The sequence below is a fragment of the Vulpes vulpes genome, chromosome 8 (assembly GCF_048418805.1).
Source record: "Vulpes vulpes isolate BD-2025 chromosome 8, VulVul3, whole genome shotgun sequence".
NCBI lineage: Eukaryota > Metazoa > Chordata > Mammalia > Carnivora > Canidae > Vulpes > Vulpes vulpes.
Genome location: NC_132787.1, coordinates 49,063,820 through 49,086,536, shown reverse-complemented (window position 1 = coordinate 49,086,536; position 22,717 = coordinate 49,063,820). Strand labels below are relative to the sequence as shown.

At 38.0% G+C, this 22,717-nt stretch overlaps 1 protein-coding gene and 1 non-coding gene across 5 annotated transcripts in view; one reads left to right on the top strand and one right to left on the bottom strand.

Moving 5' to 3' along the window:
- The window catches only part of LOC112907944 (monocarboxylate transporter 1-like), a 44,676-nt gene that overhangs the window by 6,167 nt on the left and 15,792 nt on the right, over positions 1-22,717 (top strand). For 2 of the 4 annotated variants that reach the window (XM_072766468.1, XM_025983293.2), the window contains exons 2-3: positions 18,605-18,865; positions 19,989-20,132. In XM_072766468.1, coding sequence (XP_072622569.1) covers positions 18,649-18,865; positions 19,989-20,132 — 361 coding nt within the window. In that variant the 5' untranslated portion in view covers positions 18,605-18,648. Of the gene's footprint in view, positions 1-18,604; positions 18,866-19,365; positions 19,389-19,988; positions 20,133-22,717 lie in introns of all 4 variants that reach the window. The other 2 variants (XM_072766469.1, XM_072766470.1) reach the window with 2 other exon arrangements.
- Positions 4,324-4,428, bottom strand: LOC112907997 (U6 spliceosomal RNA). Its single transcript, XR_003232843.1, has one exon. It is a non-coding gene; the product is annotated as a U6 spliceosomal RNA (small nuclear RNA).

Sequence of the window (22,717 nt, the reverse complement as noted above, 5' to 3'; positions counted from 1 at the left end):
ATTAAAAAGAAAAAACTATAGTTGTGAAAGAAAATTAACTTGGTAGCTCTGTCTAAAAAGACCCCATAAAGGATATTATGGGTTGCAATACTGTTTCCCAGAGCAAAACCAGAAATCTAGCTTGGGACAAAGTTCCTGCATCAGAACCAACCAGTGCCTTTACCAAGGATGAATTCTGCTTTGGGAAATCAGACCCTAGTGACATTGGGGAGACTTTGAAATGGCTTCTACATCAGCCATATCTCTTTTGTAGGGAAATGGACAATATGTTCTGTATTCTTTCAAGACTTTCACTTTGTTTGCTCCATCAGCAAATGGGAATGTAGGAAAAGTTGTATTTCTGATCAGACCCATTCTTATGAATAGTCAAAATAATTGGAGGAAGACTGAAGGAGATGACTCTATAATTGCTATCAAACCCTAGAACAATGGTGGCCTCCTGTACAGATTTGTTTCCATCAATGTCTGGGCTAAAGCAGCTACTTGGAAAGTTCTAAATGTTAGGAGAAGATGTCTGGGCCATTTGTCCCAAATCACTTAGAGGATTTGAAGCAATCTTATTAGTGGAAGTTCCTGCTCTGGTCATATCTCAGGCCTATTCTTCTGGCCAGGAGGTCCTGGGGAAGTTTGGAGCAAGGTCAGAGTTTTTCAAGGAACACTGTGGAAGAAGTCTCAAATTCCTCTGGAGGAACAGAAGCAATATGAAAAGTTTGTCCAAGTTCCTGCTTTTTGTGATGGCATTGCCTTTACATGTGCATGGGTGGATGTGTGTGTTTAAATGAGATTCCAAAATAAAGTAGCATTTCTTAGATATCTGTGTACATATATACATATTATGGAGAATAACTAGTCTTGTAGGATAATTTTTCATATCTTGTATTTTTAATTGACAATCTAAAATAGACAAAGCATTTTCTGGATATTGTGGATGACCATCCTTTTAGAAGAGAAGTACTAAAAGAGGAGAAAAGTACTATGTATTTGTTTAAAAGCAACCCAGGGGCGCCTGGGTGGCTCAGTTGGTTAAATGGCTGCCTTCAGCTCAGCTTATGATCCTGGGGTCCTGGGATCAAGCCCCACATTGGTCTCCCTGCTCCTTGGAGGGCTGGCTTCTCCCGCTCCTTCTACCCCTCCCCTGCTTGTGTACGCGTGCGCTCTCTCTCTCTCTCTTTCTCAAAAAATCTTTTAAAAAAAACAAAAGCAATGCAGATACCAAATGTTATGGATTTAAGTGTGCAGACTGGTGAAGAATATGGAAGCATACTTAATATTTAAATAACAGATTTACACAAATGTAGATCAGGTGGTTTTATAGTAAAGTGTTTATACTTTAAACACTGTAAAAGAAATTTTATATTAGTTTAAATAGAAAAAATCATGTAGTAGCATAGGCATATTCACTATGACAGCATTTACCTGGTTATGCCAAAACATTCATCCTATAAATTCATGTTCATTTCAGTGATTTTGTTTAGTATTACTTTACCTAATATGTACGTATATGCATAATAATTCGTCAACCCAGCAATCCATAAGAATTTTCATTCCTCCTCTTTTAGAAAGGATCTGTACTATGTTAAAGCACATGTGTTTGGGAATCAAATTCACTTGTATTTTAGTGTGGGCTCTACCATTTAACAACTTTATCTACCTCTTCATCAGTAAAGTGGGGCTTCATTAAATTTTACAACTATAATTACCTACTATCTGCCAGAACCTATTCTAAGATAATGAAAGCATATCACTGAACACAATAGATACAGTCTCTGCTCACAGTTTACTAGAAGAGGCAGGAAAACACATTATAACATAGGTGCCATGCACATAGAAGTGCATGTAACAGAGATGCCAAGCCTACCCCTGGCATCTGAGACTTGAAAGATATGGCAGTTAGTCAGGTGATGGGAGAACCAGTACAAGACACAAGGAATAGGAATGTGCACAAGGCAGAAGGTGAGAGAGCCTGGTACTTGGAAGAACAACATGTCTTCCATTAAGGCTCCAGCATAATGTATGATGGAAGCCAGGAAGAGGGAAAGTTTGGAGAGGTAAGTAAGCATGAGATTAGGTAAGTTTTGAATGCTCTATTAAGAAATTATCCTGAGGGTGGTATATCTGGAGCCATAGAAGACTTTTCAGAAAAGGAGCAACATGACCAAGCTTTACTTTCAGAATATCACTTGGGCTGCCATGGAGAGAATGAAATGGAGAGGCAGAAATGTGAATGATAGGGAAACAAATTAGGAGACTATTCCATCACCCCATGGGAGATGGCAACCTGATCTAAGGTATAGTGGCTATGAGAGTGGAGAGAAGGACAAATTCAGGAACTGTTCAGATTGGTCAGGTATGTGGTATGAGGGCAAATGAGAGAAGGTTGGCTCCCAGGTTCTGGATTGGCTAGTGATTTGAGCTGGAAATAGGCAGTTGAGTCATCACCTTAATGATACTGAAGCCACTAGTGTAGATGAGTTCTGAGTCTGCAGGATGTTGATTTGGATGGTGGGTGTGGAGTGCCATGTTCAGGGCCTGACTAGGATTCATTGTCTCTTCTGGCTAGATCACTCTCCTTTTTTATTTGTTCATCAAATATTTGTTGAGTATATAGTATTGCATGCCAAAGGGCTAGGGACATATCACTGTAAAAAGTCCCTGTTTTGATGCAGCTTATTTTTTAGCATAGCAAGACTGGCAACACTAACAGGTAACATAATCTACCCATTAAGAGCACACACTTGGGAGCCATTCTGTTCAGGTTTGAATCCCAGCTCTACCATGTCCTGAGGAAGCTACTAACCTTTGTGTTCCTCAGTTTGCCCAACTCTAAATTGGGAATAGTAATAGTCCTTAGTGCATAGGGTTGTTGAGAGCATTAAACTAATCAAAGTGCTTAAATCTAATGCCTGCACCATAGAAAGCGCTATATGAGGGTTTTCTATTATTTAGATAGTCTTTTAGGTAGATACTATGGAGAAAATGGAGTGGGAAATGGGAGATTGATCTAGCATGGTCCAGAAAAGCCTCCCTGATATAGGAACATTTAAACAAAAACTTAATTGAAATGATATTGGTGTTAACAAAATTATAGGCAGAGATAAGAATAAATCCAGAAACCCTAAAGAGCAAGCATGTTTGACATCCTTAAAGATAGTAAGAAAACCAGTGTAGCTGGAGTGGTATGAGCCAGGAGGGACAATAGGTAGGAAATAAAGTAAGGAAAGTTACATAGGGCCTTTGTAGCATTTAAAAACTTTGGCTTTCCGTTCTTTCCATTCTGTGACTGGACCTCATGCTTCAGAAGTAGGTATGTGAGTTAGATCCAGGCAGTCAAAGCTTACACAATGATTAGCCCTTATTGAAACAAGCACTTACTCAAAGCTAATTATGTTGCTAGAGTGAACATTCTGGGAATTCTGTTGCCAAGAAAGAAGGTAGGATTGTTGTTGAGAATGTGTAAATTTGGAGTTACTGGCAGTCTTCTTGCCTCAATGAGTTGAGGGCCTAAGAGTGGAAACAATGTAGAAGAAAGTAGAAATATAAAGAGGGAAATATTGCTGACCACATCATTTGGTCCTTGGAGCAGGCTGTGCCAGAGTCTGAACCCCCACCTTAGATTTCGTGGTTACATGAGCCTCTTAAGCATTTTATTTTTGTTAAAGTCAGATTAGATTATGTTTTTGGTCACTTGCCAACCAAATTAAAGTAAGCAGAAGAAATGGAGTCATTGAGTCAAACTGAAAAGGAGTAAATGGCCTGTGAGAAAGGAAGAAAATCCAGAGGGAAGTCAAAGAAAGAGAGCATTTAAGACTACATTTTTAATGATTTTAACAATGTGTGGTAAATTTAATTAATGTTAAAGCAAGGACACATGAAATTTGTCCAACAATCCTGGTGAAAGTATCCAGCACAAAATAGATAATTAAGGAACAGTTTCTATAATGGTAAAAATATATGTCATCTGCCATCAAATTGCAAACTCCTTGGGAGCAGGAACCATATTTTAATTTATGTTGTCTTTAGTAAATTAAATGAAGTCACTCAAATGTTTAACTTGCATTTACTCTATATTATGCCTTGTATATGTGAGTTAGTAGTTGGGAGATAAGCCTGGGACCAACAGCAAAGGAAAGATAATCATAGCCCCCCACATTAAGCCAGGGATCCTGGCAGAGGCTAAAGTCATCCAGGGCCTTAATGTTCCCTAGCTTCTGGGAGATGTATATTTCTTTCTGGAAGAAAGTGCCTTCTATTTGTGCCCTCTGGTTTCTCAGAGATTAAGGTCTACCACCTAAGCCTATAACATTACCAAAAGAATGACATGGGAAAATTTTTTTTTATTATGAATTCATGAATTTGTGTGTTATCCTTGTGCAGGGGCAATGCTAACCTCTGTATCTTCCAAATTTAGTATATGTGCTGCCAAAGCAAGCATCAAATGGAAAAATTGAGAAACATCATCATTAGGAGATTTCAACATACCTCTCTTCACCTATTGCTACATGAAGCAGGAAATAGTAAAGATTTAGAAGATTTGAATAAAACAAAAATTTGGTTCAACAAATAAGCAATTCAAACCCAACTGCTAAAAATGTGCATTCTTTGAGCAGCCCGGTGGCGCAGCAGCGGTTTAGCGCCGCCTGCAGCGGAGGGCGTGATCCTGGAGACGTGCCCACGTCAGGCTCTCTGTGTGGTGCCTGCTTCTCCCTCTGCCTGTGTCTCTGCCTCTCTCTCTCTCTCTGTCTCTATGAATAAATAAAATAAAATCTTAAAAAAAGGAAATTATTTTTAAAAATAAAAATAAAAAATAAAAATGTGGATTCTTTTCAAGCATACACAGGATATTTTCAAATAGTAATGTACCAGCCCATAAATGCCAGTCTCATCAAATTGCACCAACCAGGTCATCTTACCACAGTGTTGTTAATCATAAGTCAGTAGAACAAAGCAAAATATTTCCTTTGAAGATTTAAAAAACTCTGAATAACTAGTCTATGTCAAAGGAGAAATCACAATGGGAATTTTCTAAACACTTGGAACAAACAATAGTGAAAATACTAAAAAATTAGATAATTGGGGCACGTGGGTGGCATAGTCAGTTAGGTGTCCAACTCTTGGTTTTGGCTCAGGTCATGATCTTAGGGTTGTAAGATCAAGCCCCACATCAGACTCTCTCTAAAATAAATAAATCTTAAGAATGCCTGGGTGGCTTAGGTGGTTAAATGTCTGCCTTTGGCCCAAGTCATGATCTCCAGGTCCTGGGATCCAGCCCCACAACTGGCTCCCAGCTCAGTAGGGAGTCTTCTTCTCCCTCTCCCTCTGCCTTTTCCCCTGCTTATTCTCTCTGCTTCTGTCTCTCAAATGAAGAAATAAATATTTTAAAAAATAAACCTTAAAAAATAGATGGTATACAGTAAAGTGAAACATAGAGGGAAATACGTAGTCTTATAGTATTCAATTTATAGTATTTTAAGTCTTGTAGTGCTTGTATTGGAAAAGTAGGGCTAATCCACCTTATGTTTAAAATAGAACAGAATAGGGATCCCTGGGTGGCGCAGCGGTTTGGCGCCTGCCTTTGGCCCAGGGCGCGATCCTGGAGACCCGGGATCGAATCCCACGTCAGGCTCCCAGTGCATGGAGCCTGCTTCTCCCTCTGCCTGTGTCTCTGCCTCTCTCTCTCTCTCTCTCTCTCTGTGTGACTATCATAAAAAAAAAAAAAAAAAAATTAATTCCAAAAATGTAAGTGAGCATAAGGATAATTATAAAAAAAAAAAAGATGATTATAAAAGTAGTATCAGAAATCAATGAGAAAGGGGGTGAGAGAACAATAAAAAGTCAATAAAACTGAGAATAGTCTTATAGTCTTTTTTTTTTTAAGTAAACTCTATGCCCAACTTGAGGTTTGAATTGACATCCCCAAGATCAAGACCCACATACTAAACTGAGGATGTTCTTTGAAGAAAACTGATAAAATAGATAAACTTCTAAGATTAATAGGGGGAAAGAAGACCCAAATATTTTTTTAAAGATTTTATTTATTTATTCATAGAAACACAGAGAGAGAATGAGAGGCAGAGACACAGGCAGAGGGAGAAGCAGGCCCCATGCAGAGAGCCTGATGTGGGACTCGATCCCGGGTCTCCAGGATCATGCCCTGGGTTGCAGGCGGCGCTAAACTGCTGTGTCACTAGGGCTGCCCAGAAGACCCAAATATTAATGATAAAGGGAATATAACTACAGACCCATAAAGAGATTAAAATATAAAAATTCTGTGCCTGTAAATTTGAAAACCTTGACAAATTGGAAGAAGTTATAGAAAAATATGAAGAAAGATTCAAAATGCCATCATAGGAATGGAGAGAGACCTATAATTGTTAAGGAAATGGAAATAGGGATCCCTGGGTGGCGCAGTGGTCATGAAATCGAGCCCCCAGTCAGGCTCTGCACTCAACAGGAAGTCTGCTTGAAATTCTCTCTCTCCCCTTCCCTCTGCCCCTCCTCCTGCTCTCTTTCTCTCAAATAAATAAATCTTGGAAAAAAATAATCCCAGGTAATATGATTGTCTATGTAGAAAACCTTAAAGAATATACTAGTTAACTATTAAAAATAATAAAACATTTACAAGTTTTTCAAATTAAAAATCAGTATACAAAAATCAGTTCTGGTGGTACTTCTGTAATGATGGAGTGAGGCTCCCTAAAAATCTATTCCTCCATAAAAGCAATGAGAACACTGATAAAAAATTCTAAAATCATCTTTTTTGAACTCAAAATTAACCAAAGGTTTATAACAACCTAATGAATATGTACATAAGAAAATAGCTGAATCTAAGAATAGCAAGATTCGTGACGTTTAACCATGACCTAGTCCCATCCTTTTCTCCCCAGTTTTGTAAAATCATTAAAAACAAATAACTTCACAATCACAGTAGCCATGAAAACCAGCAGCCTAATTAGCCCCTAGTAGAAGGGCAGAATGGGTTTGGAACCCTCTAAAAAGCCCCATTTTCAGAGAATTGTCATTATTTAACGTATCTGATTCCTCATTAACCCCCAATCAGAGGGCTTATCTTTATTTGACCTGATTCAAAGCTTGCTTAGTGTGAACAGCCTTTTCCCCAGGACATTTGTTGAAAACAATCAGAGGCAATTGCTTAACATCTCAACTGCCTGAGTTGGAAAAACAACTGGGGCAAACAAAAAGCTGATCAAACACCTAAAAGGAAAGTCTTGGGAATAAAATATCCATAGGGGATTTTGAAAAACTCTGACATAATCCTGGGACTCTAGAAGGTCATACACATGTGACTATACCCATGTTCAGGAAGGACCTGAGAAAGCCTGATTTCCCACCACTGCCTCACCTTGAAGCCCTGGGCAAGCAGGAACTGAAGACTAATGTAGAGGTGTAAGCTGCCTGCTAGAGACTTGAAAATATTCCCCACCATACACGAAATGCCCTTTGGCAATATCTGGGTGATATCCTGATTCAAGGCATTTCAGGAAGTCTTTGTTCAATTGTTGACTTAACACTAAGTGAAACTGAGCAGAAATTTCAGTGACCACATATGACAAAACAAAACAAACCAACAACTACAAAGTTCACAGACGTTGTTCAGGAAGTCATTAAACAAAAGGCAATAACATCATCAACACAAACCACAAACAGTGATAACAACTAACCCTGGGGAAGGGGGAGTCCCTGGGTAGCTCAGAGGTTTAGCCCCTGCCTTTGGCCCAGGGTGTGATCCTGGAGTCCCGGGATCAAGTCACACATCGGGCTCCCTGCATGGAGCCTGCTTCTCCCTCTGCCTGTATCTCTGCCTCTCTCTCTCTCTCTGTCTCTCATGAATGAATAAATAAAATCTTTAAAACAAAACAAAACACTGGGGAGGGAGGGAATCTGATTCCCAGAGCTTCCACATATGTAAAATGCCCAGTTATCAAGAACAACAACAAAAATATGAGACACAAAAGAAACAGGAAGTATGGTCTACACAGGAGGAAAAATCATTCAATAGAAACTATCCCTAAGGAAGCCTGGATATTGGAAATACTAGACAAAATCTTTAAATTAGCTATTATAAATATGTTCAAATAATTATAGAAAACCATCTCTAAAGAACTGAAGGTATGAGAACAATGTCTTACCAAATAGAGACTATCAATCAATAAAGAGTAATTATGAAAAAGAACCAAATAGAAGTTTGGAGTAGAAAAGTACAATAACTGAATGAAATACTTCAGAGAGGACCCCATAAGCAGACTTGAGCTGGCAGAAGGAAGATTCCATGAACTTAAATATAGGTCAATTGATATTATCAAGTCAAAGAAAAGAGAATGAAGAAAAATGAATAGAATCCCAGAGACCTGTGGAACATCAACTGTACAAACATATGCATAATAGGAACCTCAGAAGAAAATGAAAAAAAGGGGCAGAAAAAAACATTTTAAGATATAATGGCCAAAAATTCTGCAAATTTGATGAAAAACAATCTACGTATCCAAGAAGCTCCACAAACTCTAAGAATAAACTCAGAGATCCACAAAGGGACACATTACAATCTTCCAAAAGTGAAAGACAATTCTGAAAGTAGCAAGAGAGAAGCAATTCATCACAAATGATTCTCAGCTAGTTTTTGTTTTTGTTTTTGTTTTTTAAGATTTTTATTTGAGACAGAGTGAGAGAGGACAAGTGGGGAAATGGGTGAAGACTGAGGGAGCTGAACAGGGAGCTTGACACAGGGCTCCATCCCAGGATCCTGAGACCATGACCATGACCTGAGCTGAAATCAGATGCTTAACTGACAGAGCCACTCAGGTGCCCTATAACAGATATTTTTTAAGTTAAAAGTCATGGAAGCTGGGGTGCCTGGGTGGCTCAGTCAGTTGAGCATTTGACTCTTGATTTCAGCGTGAGTCATGATCTCAGGGTTGTGGCATCAAGCCCCAAATTGGGCTACATGCTCAGCACAGAGTTTGCTTGGGATTATCTCTCTCCCTCCCTCTCCCCACTGCTGCTCCTTCTCTAAAAAAAAGAAGAAGGAGGAGGAGGAGGAGGAGGAGAAGGAGAAGAAGAAGGAGAAGAAGGAGAAGGAGAAGAAGAAGAAGAAGAAGAAGAAGAAGAAGAAGAAGAAAGGAGGAGGAGGAGGAGAAGGAGGAGGAGGAGAAACCCAAAGAAACCATGGAAAAAGAACACAGTGGGATGAAATATTCAAAGTGCTGAAACAAAAACAAAAAGACTGTCCACCAAGAATTCTATAGCCAGTAAAACCGTCCTTCAAAATGAATAGGAGAGGGGGATCCCTGGATGGCTCAAGGGTTTGGCGCCTGCCTTTGGCCCAGGGCGTGATCCTGGAGTCCTGGGATCAAGTCCCACATCGGGCTCCCGGCATGGAGCCTGCTTCTCCCTCCTCCTGTGTCTCTGCCTCTCTCTCTCTCTCTCTCTGTATGTCTATCATAAATAAATAAATAAATAAATAAATAAATAAATAAATAAATAAATAAATCTAAAAAATGAATAGGAAGGTTAAACATTCCCAGATAAACAAAAACTGAGAGAATTCATTGCCTGCCATCCTGCACTACAAAAAATACCAAAAAATGTCCTTCATATTGCATTGAAAGGACACTAGAATCCACATTAAAAAAATACAGAACAGCAATAAAGGTAAGTACATAAATAAATATAAAAGACTGTATAAGTGTATTTTTTATTTGTAACTTTTTCTTTTTTTTTAATTTTAATTTTTTAGTTATTTATTTATTTTTGTAACTTTTTTCTTCTACCTGATTTGAAAGATGACTATATAAAGCAAACATTACAATTTATGGGCTTATAATGTATAATGATGTAATTGGTATGGCAATGATACTATAAAAATGAGGGAGAAGTGGGTATAGGAGCACAGTTTTTGTATGCTACTGCAACTAAGTTGGTATTAATCCACAGTAGATTGTTTTAAATTAAGATATTAATTGCAGACTGTACCTGGGTGGCACAGTCAGTTAAGTGTCTGACTCTTGATTTTGCTCAGGTCATGATCTCAAGGGTTGTGAGACTGAGTCCCATGTGAAGCTTTGTGCACAGCAGGGAGTCTGTTGGGATTCACTCTCTCCTTCTCCCTTAGCCCCTCCCCACTGTATGTGCATGCTCACTCTCTCTGAAATAAATAAATCTTCAAAAAAAAATTAATTGCAATCCACAGACAACTACTAAGAGAATAGCAAAAAATAGAGTGAAGTAAACAAGGTAATTAAAGGGGCAAACTAAAAAATATCTGTTTAACATAAAAGAAGACCTTGATGGAGAAATAGAGAAACAAAAAAGACATTAGACTTAGAGAAAACAAATAGGAAAATGGCAGACTTAAATCCTATCTTATCAGTAATTACATCAGATGTCTTCTTTGGAGAAATGTCTATTCATGTCTTTTGCCCATTTCTCAGTTGGATTCTTTGATTTTTTTGATGTTGAATTGTTAGTTCTTTATGTATTTTGGATACTAACCCTTTATCAGAGATGTCATTTGCAAATACCTTCTCCCATTCAGTAGGTTGTCTTTTTGTTTGTTTCCTTTGCTATGCAGAAGCTTTTTATTCTGATGTAGTCCTTATATTTTATTTTTGCTTTTGTTTCTCTTACATCAGGAGAAATATTTAGAAAAATGTTGCTATGGCTGATGTCAGAAAAATTACTGTTTGTGCTCTCTTTTAGGATTTTTATGGTTTCAGGTCTCACATTAGGTTCTTATTCCATTTTGAATTTATTTTTGTGTATTGTATAGGAAAACTTCATTCTTTTGCATGTAGCTCTCCAACTTTCCCAGCACCATTTGTTGAATTTGGAGATGAACCTTTAAAGACTTAATTAAGGTAAAATGATGTTATATGGGTAGGCCCTAATCCAATATGACTAGTATAAAAAGAAGACAGAGGAGTGTGTAAATGGCTCAGTTGATTAAGCATTTGCCTTCAGCTCAGGTCATGATCTTAGGGTTCTGAGACTGAGCCCCATATCAGTCTCCCTGCTCAGCAGGGAGTCTGCTTCTCCCTCTCCCTCTGCCCCTTTCCCCTGCTTGTGTTCTCTCTTTCTCTCTCAAATATATAAATAAAATCCTTAAACAAAATAAACAGATGAGAAAAAAAAGATATACTATGCAAACAGTAACTGAAGGAAAGCAAGAATGACTATGAGAAAATCAGGCAAAATAGATTAAGACAAAAATTGTTACTAGACACAATTGTGTTATGGTCAATCCATCAAGAAGACATCACAACTATAAATAAATACAAACCTAACAACAGAGCCCCAAAATACATGAAGCAAAAACTGATGGAATTAAAGGAGAAAATAGACAACTTAATAATAATAGTTGGAGATTCAACAACGATTTAATAGAACAACTACACAGAAAATCAAAGATATAGAAGACTTGAGCAACACTCTGAGTAAACCAAAAAACATTCATAAAACACTTCACCCAACAACAGTAATGTATACAATGAAATATTCATGGAACCTTTTCAGGATAGAGCAATGTATTAGGCCACAAATATGTCTCCATATATTTAAAAGGACTCCAATGTGTTCTCTGACCACAGTGAAGTGAACTTGATCCCTGCTCAGTGAGGAGTCTGCTTCTCTCTCTCTCTCCCTCTGCCCTTTCCTCTCTGCTCATGCTCTCTCTCTCAAATATTAAATGAAGTCTTAAAAAAAATCCTCCCTCCCTTTCTGCTCTCTCTCACTCTTCCTCTCTCCCCCTTTCTAAAAAAAAAAAAATCTCAAAGTTAATAACCTTTTACCTTAAGAAACTTGAAAAACAAACTAAATGCAAAGCAAACAGAATAAAGGAAATAATAAAGATTAGAAAATAAATAAATGAACTAGAAAGTACAAAAATAACAAAAATTCAATGAAACCGAAAGATGGTTTTTGGAAAGAGAAAAAAAAGTGACAAACTTTTAACTAAACTACCAGGGGAAAGAAGAAAGAGAAGACACAAATTACTAAAACCAGAAATGAAAGCGGGTACATTATGTGTAATGAAGAATTAACCTCACCCATAGAGAGATCTGGCCTTTGCCCTGGCAACTGCAGTTTGGTCTCTAGGCCTCTGAAAATCCTGCCTAATAAGAGTATATTTGTTTGCCCGGGGCCTTTGGCCATATCGTATTATTTCCAACCTTCAAAAGAACTAGAGACTAAAGATATTAGCTCACCTATTGGGAAGAGCTGCAGACTGATCAAGCTCCATTTAAAACTCTGGACACTTAAGATTTGAGTGAGATTTTCTGGTTGGTAACACTCTGTATTGTCACTGGGAAGAGTTAATGGTATCCAGGACCATGAGAAGAGATGACCAGAAGCTCTGCATTTGGACATCTTCCAGACTCTGCCCTGTGGATCTCTTCCTATGGCTCATTTTATCCCCTGTCCTTTTCCTATAATAAGTCATGAACATAATAGCTTTTTGTGAGTTCTGTGAGTCTTTCTATTAAATTATCAAAGCTGAGAGTGTTTTTAGAAACACTTCCACCTTTTCCCCACTAAATTTACAATTAGTGTTAAAAGTGAGGGTAGTCTTGTGGGGACTGTTCCTAGCTGGCTAAAACTCTCCGTATATCATTACTGACCTTACAGAAATAAAAAGAACTGGAAGGAAATACTATGAACATGTTAACAAATTAGAAAACCTAAAGGAAATTAACAAGTTTCTAGAAAGGAAAGCTACCAAAGTGACTCAAGTAAATCTGAATATATCTTTTATATTAAAGAGATTAACGTAATCATTAAAAAAAAAAAAACCGCAAAGAAAACTCAAAGCCCAGATGGCCTCACTAGTAAATTCTATGAAATATTTAAAGAAGAACTAACACTAATTCTTTACAGGCTTTTTCAGGAAATAGTAGAAGAGGAAACACTTCCCGGTTTGTTTTTTGAAGCTAGTATTACCCAGGTACCAAAACTAAAGATATCACAAGAAAAAAAAACTACAAATCACTACCCTTTACTAATGTAGATGCAAAAATTCTCAACAAAATATGAGCAAACTGGGACACCTAGGTGGCTCAGTGGTTAAGCGTCTGCCTTCAACCCAGGGAGTGATTCTGGAGTCCTCAGATCAAGCCTCATGTCGGGCTCCCAGCATGGAGCCTGCTTCTCCTTCTGCCTGTGTCTCTGCCTCTCTCTGTGTGTCTCTCATGAATAAATAAAATCTTTATATATATATATATATAAACTGAATCCAGCAACACATAAAATGGGTAATATACCATGACAAGCTGAGATTTTTATCTCAGAAAATGGGAATTCAGGGCACCCGGGGTAGCTCAGGGGTTTAGCACCGCCTTCAGCCCAGGGTGTGATCCTGGAGACCCAGGATTGAGTCCCACGTGGGGCTCCCTGCATGGAGCCTGCTTCTCCCTCTGCCTGTGTCTCTGCTCCCACCCCCCCCCCCCCCCCCCCGTGTGTGTCTCTCATGAATAAACAAATAAAATCTTAAAAAAAAAAAAAAAAAGGAAATGGGAATTCATGTTGCTCAACTTAACAAAAATCAGGCAATATGCCAAACCACATTAATGGAATTAAGACCAAAAACGACATGATCATCTTAATAGACTTAAAACAATGCATTTGATATAATCCAACACCCTTTCATGATAAAAACACTCAACAATTAGAATGAAACTCCCCAAGCTTAATACTTACAAGCTTAATAAAGGGCATTTACAAAAAACTATAGTTAACATCATAATTAATGGTAAACTGCTAAAATCTTTCCCTCTAAGGTCAGAAATAAAACAAGGATCCCTCTCTTACTACTTCTATTTAACATTGTCCTGGAGGTTTTATCCGGGCCAACTAGGCAATTTAAAAAAGCATTCAGATTATTAAGGAAGATGTAAATCTTATAAACATAAATATTAGAAGTAATAATGATGTGATCACAGATAGGAGTGAATCTCTATGACCTTGGATTAGGCAATGGTCTCCTTTTTAAAAAAAATATTTTATTTATTTATTCATGAGAGACAGAGAGAGAGAGAGAGAGGCAGAGACACAGATAGAGGGAGAAGCAGGCTCCATGCAGGGAGGCTGTTGTGGGACTTGATCCCAGGTCTCCGGGATCACACCCTGAGCTGAAGACAGGTGCTAAACCCAGGGATCCCTAGGCAATGGTCTCTCAATCTGATGCCAAAAGCACAAGCAACAAAAGAAAAATAAATCGGACTTCGTCAAAATGTTTGTGCTTTAAGAGACATCACCAAAAAAGTGAAAAGGCAATGCAATGAGTGAGAAAAAATACTTGCAATTCATTTATCTGATAGGCAACTTGAATCTAGAATTCAGGTATACCTCATTTTATTATGTTTTACTATATCGCTCTTTGCATGTATTGTGGGTTTTTTTGTTTGTTTTTTACAAACTGAAGGTTTATGGCAACGTTGAGACAAGTCTATTGGTATCCCATTTTTTCCAACTGTGTTCACTTCACGTTTCTGTGTCACATTTGGTAACTCTTGCAGTATTTCAAACTTTTTAATTATATTTGTTATGATGCCTTGTGATCAGTAATCATTGTTACTATAATAATTGTTTTGGGGTGTGACAAACCACACCCGTAGAAAACAGTGAACTTAATAAATGTTGTGTCTGCTATGACTGCTCTGATTCCCCCCGTCTCTCTCCATCCTCAGGCTTCCCTATTGACTGAGACACAACAATATTGCAGTTAGGTCAGTTAATAACCCTGCAATGGTCTCTAGGTGTTAAAGTGAAAGCAGACTTGCATGTCTCTTTCTTTAAATCAAAAGGCAGAAATTATTAAATTTAGTGAGGAAGTTATGTTGAAAGCCAAAATAGGCCAATAGTTAGGCCTCTTGATCCGGATAGCTGAGTTGTGAATAAAGGAAAAGTTCTTGATGGAAATTAAAAGTGCTACTCTAGTGAATAGACAAATGGTAAGAAACTGCTTTATTGCTGATATGTGGAAAGTTTTAGGGGTCTGGATAGAAGATCACACACGCTTCAACATTCCCTTAAGCCCAAGCCTAATCCAGAGCAAGACCCTAACTCTCATCAATTCTGTGAAGGCCAAGAGAGGTGAGGAAGCTGCAGAAGAGAAGTTGGAAGCTAGCAGAGATTGGTTCATGATGTTTAAGGAAAGAAGCCGTCTCTGTAATAGAAGAGAGTGCATCATGGAGCAGCAAGTGCTGATGTAGAAGCCCAGCAAGTTATCCAGAAGATGTAGCCAACGTAATTAATGAAGGTGTGACTATGCAAAAAAACAGATTGTCAACGTAGGCAAAGCAGTCTTCTATTGAAAGAATATGCTATCTAGGTCTTTTGTCACTACAGAAAAGAAGTCAGTGCCTGGTTTCAAAGCTTCAAAGGACAGGCTGATTCTCTTGATATGTAGCCAGTGACTTTGAGTGGAAGCCAGTGCTCATTTACCATTCTGAAAATCCTAGGGCCCTTAAGAATAATGCTAAATCTATTTTGCCTGTGCTCTATAAATGTAATAACAAGATATGGATGACAGCACATCTGTTTACAACATGAGTTACTGTATATTTTAAGTGCACTGTTGAGACCTACTGCTTATTAAAAAAAAAAAAGATTCCTTTCAAAATATTACTCTCATTCACCATATACCTTGTCACCAAAAAGTTCTCATGGACATGGACTATGAGATTAACGTCATTTTCTTGCTTGCTAAGAAGCATCCATTCTCCAGCCCATGGATCAAAGAGTAATTTCAACTTTCAATGGTTATCATTTAAGAGATACATTTCATAAGGTGATAGCTACCATAAACAGCAATTCCTCTGATGCATGTAGGCAAAGTAAATTGAAAAACTTCTAGAAATGATTCACTATTCTATTTTTTTAAAGATTTATTTATTTATTTGCGGGGGGGGTAGTGCATGCATGAGTAGGGGGAAGGGCAGAGAGAGAGGGGGGAAGAATCTCAAGCAGACTCCCAGCTGAGCACAGAGCCCAACACAGGGCTTGATCCCAGGACCCTGAGCCCAAACTAAGAGCTAGATACTTAACTGACTGAGCTGCCCAGGTGCCCCAGGATTCACTATTCTAGACACCGTTAAGAACATCTGTGATGGGATCCCTGGGTGGCGCAGTGGTTTGGCGCCTGCCTTTGGCCCAGGGCCTGATCCTGGAGACCCGGGATCGAATCCCACGTCGGGCTCCCGGTGCATGGAGCCTGCTTCTCCCTCTGCCTGTGTCTCTGCCTCTCTCTCTCTCTCTCTCTCTCTGTGACTATCATAAATAAAGAAAAACTAAAAAAATATATTTAAAAAAAAAAAAAAGAACATCTGTGATTCATGGGAAAAGGTTCCAATTTCAACATTAAGAGGAGTTTGGAAAAGTTAAATCCAGCCCTCATAGATGACTTTGAGGGGCTCAAAACTTCAGTGGAGGAAGTAGCTTCAGATGTAGTGGAAACAGCAAGTGAACTTGAATTAGAAATGCAACCCAAAGATAGCACTGATTTGCTACAATCTCATGATAAAATTTTAATGGGTGAGTAGCTGCTTCTGATGGATGAGGAAAGAAAGTGATTTCTTAAGATGAAATCTTCTTTGGGTAAAGGTGCTGTGAAGATTGCTGAAATGACAACAGAGGGTTTAGAATAGCACATACACTTAGTTGATCAAGCGGCAGCAGAGTTTTAGAAGATTGATCCTGTTTTTAAAGCATTTCTATATTCTGCAGGTAAAATGCTATCAAACCGCATTACATGCTACAAATTGTTCATGAAAGGAAGAGTCAACCAATGTGACAAACTTCACTGTTGTCTTATCTGAAGAAATTGCCCCAGCCACTCCAGCCTTCAGCAACCACCACCCTGTTTAGTCAGAAGCCCTCAACATCCAGGCATGACCCTCCCCCAGCAAAAAGATTATGACTGTCTGAAAGCTCAGATGATGGTTAGCAATTTTCTAACAATGAAGTATTTTTTAAAGATTTTATTTATTCATAGAGACACAGCTAGAGAGAGAGGCAGAGGGAGAAGCAGGCACCACGCAGGGAGCCCAACATGGGACTCCATCCCGGGTCTCCAGGATCACGCCCTGGGCTGCAGGCAGCGCTAAACCGCTGCGCCACTGGGGCTTCCCTATCAATGAAGTATTTTTAAGTTAAGACATATACATCATCTTTTTAGACATAATGGTATTGCACACTTAACAGACTACACTGTAGCGTAAACATAACTTTTATATGCACTGTGAAACCAAAATTCATTTAGCTTGCTGTACTGCAATACTTGCTTTATTTTAGTGGTCTGAAACTTAACCTGCAATATCTCTGAGGTATGCCTGTATATAAAGAACTCTTACCACTCAATGGTTTAAAAAATCTGACTAAAAAATAGACAGCAAATTTGAATAGGCATTTCTCCAAAGAAGACACTTCACCAAAGACATATATCAAAAAAAGATATACAGATGGCCAGTAAGCACATGAAAAGATGCTCACCATCGGTAGTAATCAGAGAAATGAAAATCCAAATAATGATGAGTTACCACTCCAGACATATTAGGGTGGTTGGAAATCATAAAGAGACATAACAAATATTGGTGATGATATAGAAACATTGGAACCTTATACATTGCTTGTGGAATTGTAAAATGGTGCAACTACTTTGCAAAAGAGCCTGGCAGTTTCTCAAAATATTAAAGAATTACCAGAGGACCTAGAATTTCTCCTGAGTATAAACCCAGAAGAATTGAAAACTTGTCCACACAAAAGTTTCATAGCAACATTATTCATAATACCCCCAAAGTAGAAAGAACTTTTCTTTTGAAAATTGCTATATGTCTAGTGAGGTGTGGGATATTAGTATGTCCTCCCTGACTTTTTTAAGTTAGCCTATAATTTCTAGAAAACAGAAAAATCAGGTGAGTATTGGAGAATATATTTTGGGAAAGAAGAGAAATTATAAAGGAAATACTAGATTGTGAACCTTTTATAGTGTGTGTATTTGTGAGTTTTGCATGTAGGTAAGTCAAATGAGTTATTTAGTTATCCCTGATAATGTGAAAAAGTACTGATCTCTGTTATTAAAACAAGTATATTTACAAATTTGAAGAAGCAATATATTTATTGGAAAGGATTGAAAAGAAAAAAAAGAGAAAAAAAAGGAAAGGATTGAAAAGGATTTTGGTGAATGATTCAAGTAGTGGTGAATTTATAACTTTAAGCCTATAAAAATTTGGGGCAGTACTATAACTCTTGGTTATTTTCTACTCTTTTCACAGAGTACAAGTACCATTGAAAAGTGTTTCAGGGATACCTAGGTGGCTCAGTTGGCTAAGCATCTACCTCAGCTTCAGGATCCCAGGATCCTGGAATCAGGCTCTACCTGAGGCTCCCTGTTCAGTGGGGAGCTTGCTTCTCCCTCTCCCACTGCCTGCTGCTCCCCCTGCTTGTGCTCTCTCTCCTTGTCAAATAAATAAGTAAAATCTTAAAAAAAGAAAAAAAGAAGTGTTTTGGTTATTTATAACATAAGTGTAAGGGATTTTATGGAAGTGCTTTATATTGACCTACTTGTTGAGTACTATTTTAATTTCAAATCCTTTAGATATTTGGATTGGAACTGCATTTTGGAATTCATCATTACTTACAATGTCACCATCAAATGACCATCCAGTTAGACCCACCCCCCCAGATGGAGGCTGGGGATGGGCAGTGGTTGTTGGAGCTTTTATATCCATTGGTTTCTCTTGTGCGTTTGGCAAATCTATTTCTGTATTTTACAAAGAAATTGAAGAAATATTTAATGCCAGCACCAGCGAAGTGTCGTGGATCTCTTCTATTGTGTTTGCTGTCATGTATGCTGGAGGTAAGTGCCCAGAAAGCCTGCTCTTTTAATTTTCAATAGTCAGACAAAAGCTCCATGTTAAGTAGTTTTTGTTCTTGATGTGTGTGATATGTGTAAGATATTTTATTATTTTTATTTTTTTGTGTGTGTAAGATATTTTAAATGTTAGTTTCCGAAGCTATGTAATTGGCATCACTTATTTTTCATTCCCTTTAACAATAAAGTCTACACATAGCCTTGTACTGTCAGATCAGTTACATTGCAAAACAGATATCATTATAAAGGGTAACTGTCTTTAAGAATAATTTTTGTGTTGGTTGCTGGTGTATGGAAAGTCAGTCGATGTTTGTGTTTCAATTAAATATTCCTGCTAACCTTTATTATTTCCAATAGTTTATTGGTAGATTTTTTTCAAAATTATAAGATAGACAAACATCTTTTGCAAATACTGATAGTCTGGTTTCTTCCTTTCCTTATACGTTTCTTGCCCCCTGTCTTACTGCACTGCCTCGGACCTCCAGTATAATGTTGAAGAAAAGTGATGGTAGGCATTCTTGTTTTGTAGTTCTGTTTTGGTTTTGTTGTTGTTTTCTATGAGAAACAAAATACATTTCAGCTAATTTGAAAATATGCTGGAAAGTCAGAAGTTGGATCAGGCTTGCTCATACATTGCATCACATTCATGCACGTTTGCTCCATCTCAAAAATTAAAGACAGAGCAAACTTGCTACAAATATGTTGTTAATATCCTAGATACATGTATCCTGTGTTTCCAGGATACAAGTACAGGAAACATCCTATAATCACTTATAATCAGGCTATTTGCAGCCTAATCTGCCTTGAAGGAGATAGGTTAAGACCTTCCATACTTCAGTTAAAATCCATCCTGTATGTTCTAGATGTATAGAGGAAGTACATAATACATTGTACAATCAATGCTATATTTTTCCATTACACAAACCTGGGACTCTGAAATAAAGTAGGAAGCAGTATTTCTTACCCCTGTCTTCTGTTTTATCTGTTTATTTTGTGGAGTGGGGTATGTCTCTGCATCTTTTCATGTTGGGAATGCCTTGTACAGGTGTATACACCTGTGAGGGGTAGGCTTCTGCTCTATGTTATTAAGTTGTTTGCTCTCTCCTAGGTCCTATCAGCAGTATCCTGGTGAATAAATATGGCAGTCGTCCAATCATGGTTGTTGGAGGCTGCCTGTCAGGCTGTGGCTTGATTGCGGCTTCTTTCTCCAAAACTGTACAGGAACTTTACTTGTATATTGGATTTATTGGAGGTGAGTTGCTACTGATATATTTTCAAGCATTAATTATTATATGGACTCTTTGTAGCATTCATCTGCCAATTCTTTTGAAAAAATGAAAGCTCTTTGTTAGAAAAATTATTGGGTCATTATTAAGAGCTATACATATGTTAATAGCATAGTACCAGAGAAACATGTCTTTATTTTTTTTTTTAAGATTTTATTTATTTGAGAGACAGAGAGCATGAGGGAGAAGCAGACTCCCTCCTGAGCAGAACCCTGAGCCAAAGGCAGATGCTTAAGGGACTGAGCCACCCAGGTGCCCCCAGAGAAACATGTCTTTAAAGAAAGTTCTGGTACTTTGGGGTTATTTTTCATTAAAAGGGAGGGTTTTTTTCTTTCTTTCTTCCTTTTTTTTAAGATTTTATTTATTTATTCATGAGAGACACAGAGAGAGAGGCAGAGAAAAAGGCAGAGGGAGAAGCAGGCTCCATGCAGTGAGCCTGATGTGGGACTCAATCCTGTCTTCAGGATCACACTCTGGGCTGAAGGCAAGCGCCAAACCACGAGCCACCCAGGCATCCCTCTTTTTTTTTTTTTTTTTAATCTTAAAAAACATAATGGCCATAGTAAAGAGTGTGTGGCAAGTTGTTGAAATGGTGATCAGCTATTCCCACTCATTATCCTACTACCCAAGAAGAAATTGTTTCAAATTATAGTAAGGGAGAATGTCAGATACAAAGCAAGAATTTTCTGGTAAAGTAGTCATACACATTTTCCCCTGTCAGACACATGCCCCCGCTCCTAATAGCTAAATTTGGGAAATGAAACTGCAAGGGATAAAGAATATAGGTCATCCATTGCACTACAATTCAGAGAAAAACATTAATATTTTGATGCTCATATATTTTTTATGCATACACATATACTTTTTAAAAAAGATTTTATTTATTTATTTGACAGAGAGAGAGAGAGAGAGCACACGCATCAGGAGTAGCAGGCAGAGGGAGAGGGAGAAGCAGGCTCCTTGATGAGCAAGGAGCCCAATGTGGAGCACGACCCCAGGACCCTGGGACCATGACCTGAGTTGAATGCAGACATGCAACTGATTGAGCCACCCAGGCATTTCACACATATACTTTTTTTTAGAAAAAAAGGGATAAGATTATGTATCACATTTGTAACCATTTTTTTAAAAACTTACTAATACATTATGTATATAGTTCCCCATCTCAATAAACATACTGCTGCAGATACTTTTTTTCCATTGGATGAATGTGCCATAGTTTATTTCACCATTCTCTAATTGAACGACCTTTAAGTTGTTTATATTTTTCACTATTATTAAACAGGTTTGTATGATAATGCTTCTCTGTATATCTTTGTGAACATGATAATTTCCTTAGGGCAAATTTTAGAAGTGGTATCACTGGGGGAAAAGGTTTTTATTGGATTGACCAAATATCCTTTTAGAAAGATTCTAATAGGGATTCCCTGGGTAGCTCAGCAGTTTGGCACCTGCCTTTGGCCCAGGGTGCGATCCTGGAGTCCCGGGATCAAGTCCCGCGTCGGGCTCCCGGCATGGAGCCTGCTTCTCCCTCCTCCTGTGTCTCTACCTCTCTCTCTCTCTCTCTCTCTTTCTCTCTCTCTCTCTCTCTCTATATATATATATATAATAAATCTAAAAAAAAAAGAAAGATTCTAATAATATACAGTCCCACCGGCAGGATATGAGATAATGCCAATAGCAGGTATTTTCTTTTTGGATCTGTACTTTTACTACATTAATTAAAATTTTAAGCATTTAAATATTTTAACTCATTTAGAATATTTGGACAACATAAGGAAGGAACAATATTTGTTCCCCTTGGTTATTCAGCCTGTTCATTATTTCATTTATTAACTTATTCAATAAATATTTATTGAGTCCCTACCATATGTTAGGGACTCTTCCAAGCTCTATGGGGATTAAGTCAACATGATAGATAAGATTCCTGCTCTGTAGTGGAGAGAAGCAGACAATAAGCAGACAAACAAATACATGAATAAATAAGAAAAATATCAGCTTGTGATAAGTGCTTTGCAAAAACTTGAAACAGAATTTTGATGGAGAAGGATTGAATGACCCCTAAAGGGAAGGCCTCTCTCTCAGAGTTGGTGACCTTGAGTGGAGAACTGAATGGCAAGTAGTATCCAGGTTTGTGAAAATCTAGAGGAACAACTGTGCTCAGCACTTATGAGAAAACACTGGGTTGCAGGTAGGGAGGTAGGTAAGGGCCAAATCATGGTGCTTCCTAACCCAGAGTGAAAAGCTATGGATGGCAGTCATTAGAGAGATGGAATGGGCACATTCTAATCAGGTTTACCTAGTAAGGGAGTCAGAATGGGAGACCACCCAATCCCACTTATTGGGATACTTGTCTCAGCTCCATTGATTGAAAAATCTACTATTTTTCCCTATTAACTTAAATGTGTCTTTCGGTCCTATTCCTGGACTTTTCCCCAATTTTATTGATCAGTTTTTCTATTTCTGACTAAGTGCATGCTGTTCTCATTACTATAGCTGTAGAAAATATTTATATACCTGTTAGTGTTGATCCTGCCAATTATTTATACTT